The following is a 2595-nucleotide window of genomic DNA, read 5'->3' as shown; positions in this document are numbered from 1 at the left end:
TTCCCATTAGAAGAGTTACGAAAGTCCTATTGAGGATTAAAAAGGCTTCGATTGAGGAAGAACCATGAAGCCACCGGTTACGCTATTAGTCGATTATCCGTAATCTCTACAGCATTCCATAACAAATCCTAAAAAGAGTACATAAATCCGAAATCACTTACGGATTCAAATTCTACTGCGTTTGTTTGATCAATCATTATGGATTCAGGTATTTCTAAAACTCTTCCATATAATCTAATGTAACATTTTCCTAGTAGTTATTGATATTTTATAAGGATTCGTATTTTTTTGTTTTTTAAGCAAGGATAAAGATATAGTCTCTTTTTCTATTAAAGGGAACTTCACAAATGAATATGTAATCAAATCAAATACAGTTTTATTTTTTTAAAAAAAGAAGAAAATAGTATATATATTTAACTATTTTCATTTTCCCCTATTTCAACTACTTTCTTGACTAAATCAACTAACCGAGTTTCGGTGCTCAGTCGCCATCCATGTAATTGGGGGTATATTCTAGCTTTGCCTTGTTTAAAGAGGATAAAAATAAATATTACTATTATTGTAGAGTAATTTGACTCACAGTTCAAACTCCTCGTACACGTCATAACCTAGTGTTCATCTTTCTCATACATACACAAACTATAGTGTAGACTGTGTAGTAGCACACATGAAAAAGAAGTGGAAATATTTAGAAATTAATTAAACAAATGCATACTAATTAATGCGGCCTAAGAAATGAAATACAGTGCATATATAGTAATTTGTGACAGAAAAAAAAAGTAATTAAAACCTAATAAGAAAATAAGCTAAATTAAATTAACCTGATATCTAGGCATATAAGCTTCAAATTAATACACATCTATGATTTCCTTGTTCCCACCATATAATTTTTATTCACCTTGACTTTGCTATCGTTCTGATGAACTGCTGCAGGAGCCTTTTCTTTGCTATTGAAAGCCATGATCTCATTTTTCTTTTCCACCTTTTTTTCTGAGCAATAATACTTGTTGTCCTTCTTATTCACTTGCTCCTTTGATTTACTCGGGCCAGAAGATGCATCAGAAGCCATGGAATCGTCACTTTCAACATCACAATGTTGTGCTGCTGCTGCTGCTGATTCATAATCATAATCTTCTTCTAGGAAGCTATGATGATGATGATCATCATCATCACAATGTTGTGCATCCTCGTCTCTGGGGGACCCTATGTACATGGTCCATCCAGATTCATTGCTGTGACATTCCTCTTCACCCCCCAACATAGGTGGCTCCATAGCTAGAAGGAAAAAAGTGTAGGTTAATTAGTTAGTTTTTGAGAAGGGTAAAACACTAAACAAACCAAAGCATGTAGAAACTGTAGAAAAAAATTTAAGTGAACATGAACTATCTATATAATATAATATAAAGCATATTTCTCAAATAGAGGTGAAAAAAGAGCTTTTTCTTGACACCTGAAAAAACTCTTATCCTTTCATCTCTCTGACCCCAAAATCAGATTTTTTTTTTTTTTTTCCATATAGAAAGGATAAAGCCAGATTGCAGCCACAAAAGCCACTTAGCAATATATCGTCTTATTAATGAATGGCATGGCATGGCATGGATGAGACTCACCTCACCACACCACCTGGAAAATCTACATAACTCATTAATTGTTATCTGACTTACCTATTGCGGCAGCAGAAGCAGAGAGAGAGAGAGAAAGAGAGAGAGAGAGAGAAGCTGTCGATGAAAGTGAAACAAAAAGCATAAATATATACTTTTTCTACCACAGTTCCCTTGAATTTGAAAGGACAAGGGGTTGCTGTTGTTGTTCACTTGAGGATTTCAATAATATACTAAGAGAAGAAGATGCGATCATCATCATCATTAATTACTTTTCTCTGCATCGGTCATTAAATATAAAGACATAGCCTTAAATGCAAAATGTGCAGAATTGCTACAGGCTACAAAACTGGAGAGAATATAAGGCCCATTGTTTAAATAGGACCTCTTCATTACCTGATTTAGCTTTTAACATCATTTTAATTTTTTGTCGCTTCATGAGAAACAAACAGGCCCTTTTTTCACCCTTCTTCACTTCTGAAAAAAAAAAACTCAAGTTTTAAGATTTTTCACATTAAGCCCACATGTACTGCTAATTCTTGCTGCAAGATATGTGATCGAGACTTCTCTGGTTCTCTCTGCAGCTCTTATTGCTACCTATGTAGCCTTTCTAGTTTGCTATAGCTTATTGGATAATATATAGTTGGGGAAGAACAAAGTGTCAAAGATATTCTGACCTCAAAACAAAACCTTAATTGCTTTGTTTTTTTCCTAACTAGAAATATAAGCAGATGGTAGTATTATATCATGAGGATTTTATATATTTTCGAATATTAATCATATGATTTTCTATAGATGATAATATATATATCGAGGATATTGTTTTATACGATAAGTTTGATAGATAGAATGTGAATATATCCACTGGGGATTGCATGGTTGAACAAAGTAAATCATATTTCCTATCATGAGAAACCACGTTCCCCACTTTTTTTTTTGTCTTCCACAAATCGTTTATAGGTTAAATTATTCATTTGATCCTTATAATTTCATT

General features: G+C 33.1%; 1 protein-coding gene across 3 annotated transcripts; it reads right to left on the bottom strand.

The window, feature by feature from the left end:
• Positions 1-603: 603 nt before the first annotated feature.
• LOC100783203 (protein SOB FIVE-LIKE 4) lies at positions 604-2189 on the bottom strand. Of its 3 annotated transcripts, none has more exons than XM_041016082.1 (2): positions 1998-2189; positions 604-1275 (listed from the first exon to the last, which is right to left on the bottom strand). In XM_041016082.1, exons 1-2 carry the CDS (start codon positions 2038-2040, stop codon positions 860-862), a joined length of 459 nt encoding a protein of 152 aa, XP_040872016.1. In that variant the 5' UTR covers positions 2041-2189; the 3' UTR covers positions 604-859. The 3 variants fall into 3 exon arrangements, with proteins under 3 accessions (XP_040872016.1, XP_006582035.2, XP_040872017.1); XM_006581972.4 differs by lacking the exon at positions 1998-2189 and adding an exon at positions 1665-1971; XM_041016083.1 differs by lacking the exon at positions 1998-2189 and adding an exon at positions 1451-1590.
• Positions 2190-2595: the final 406 nt, after the last annotated feature.

This window comes from Glycine max, chromosome 6 (assembly GCF_000004515.6).
Source record: "Glycine max cultivar Williams 82 chromosome 6, Glycine_max_v4.0, whole genome shotgun sequence".
Classification (NCBI taxonomy): domain Eukaryota; kingdom Viridiplantae; phylum Streptophyta; class Magnoliopsida; order Fabales; family Fabaceae; genus Glycine; species Glycine max.
The sequence above is the reverse complement of the archived record's forward strand: the minus strand, read 5'-3'. Positions and strand labels throughout refer to the sequence as shown.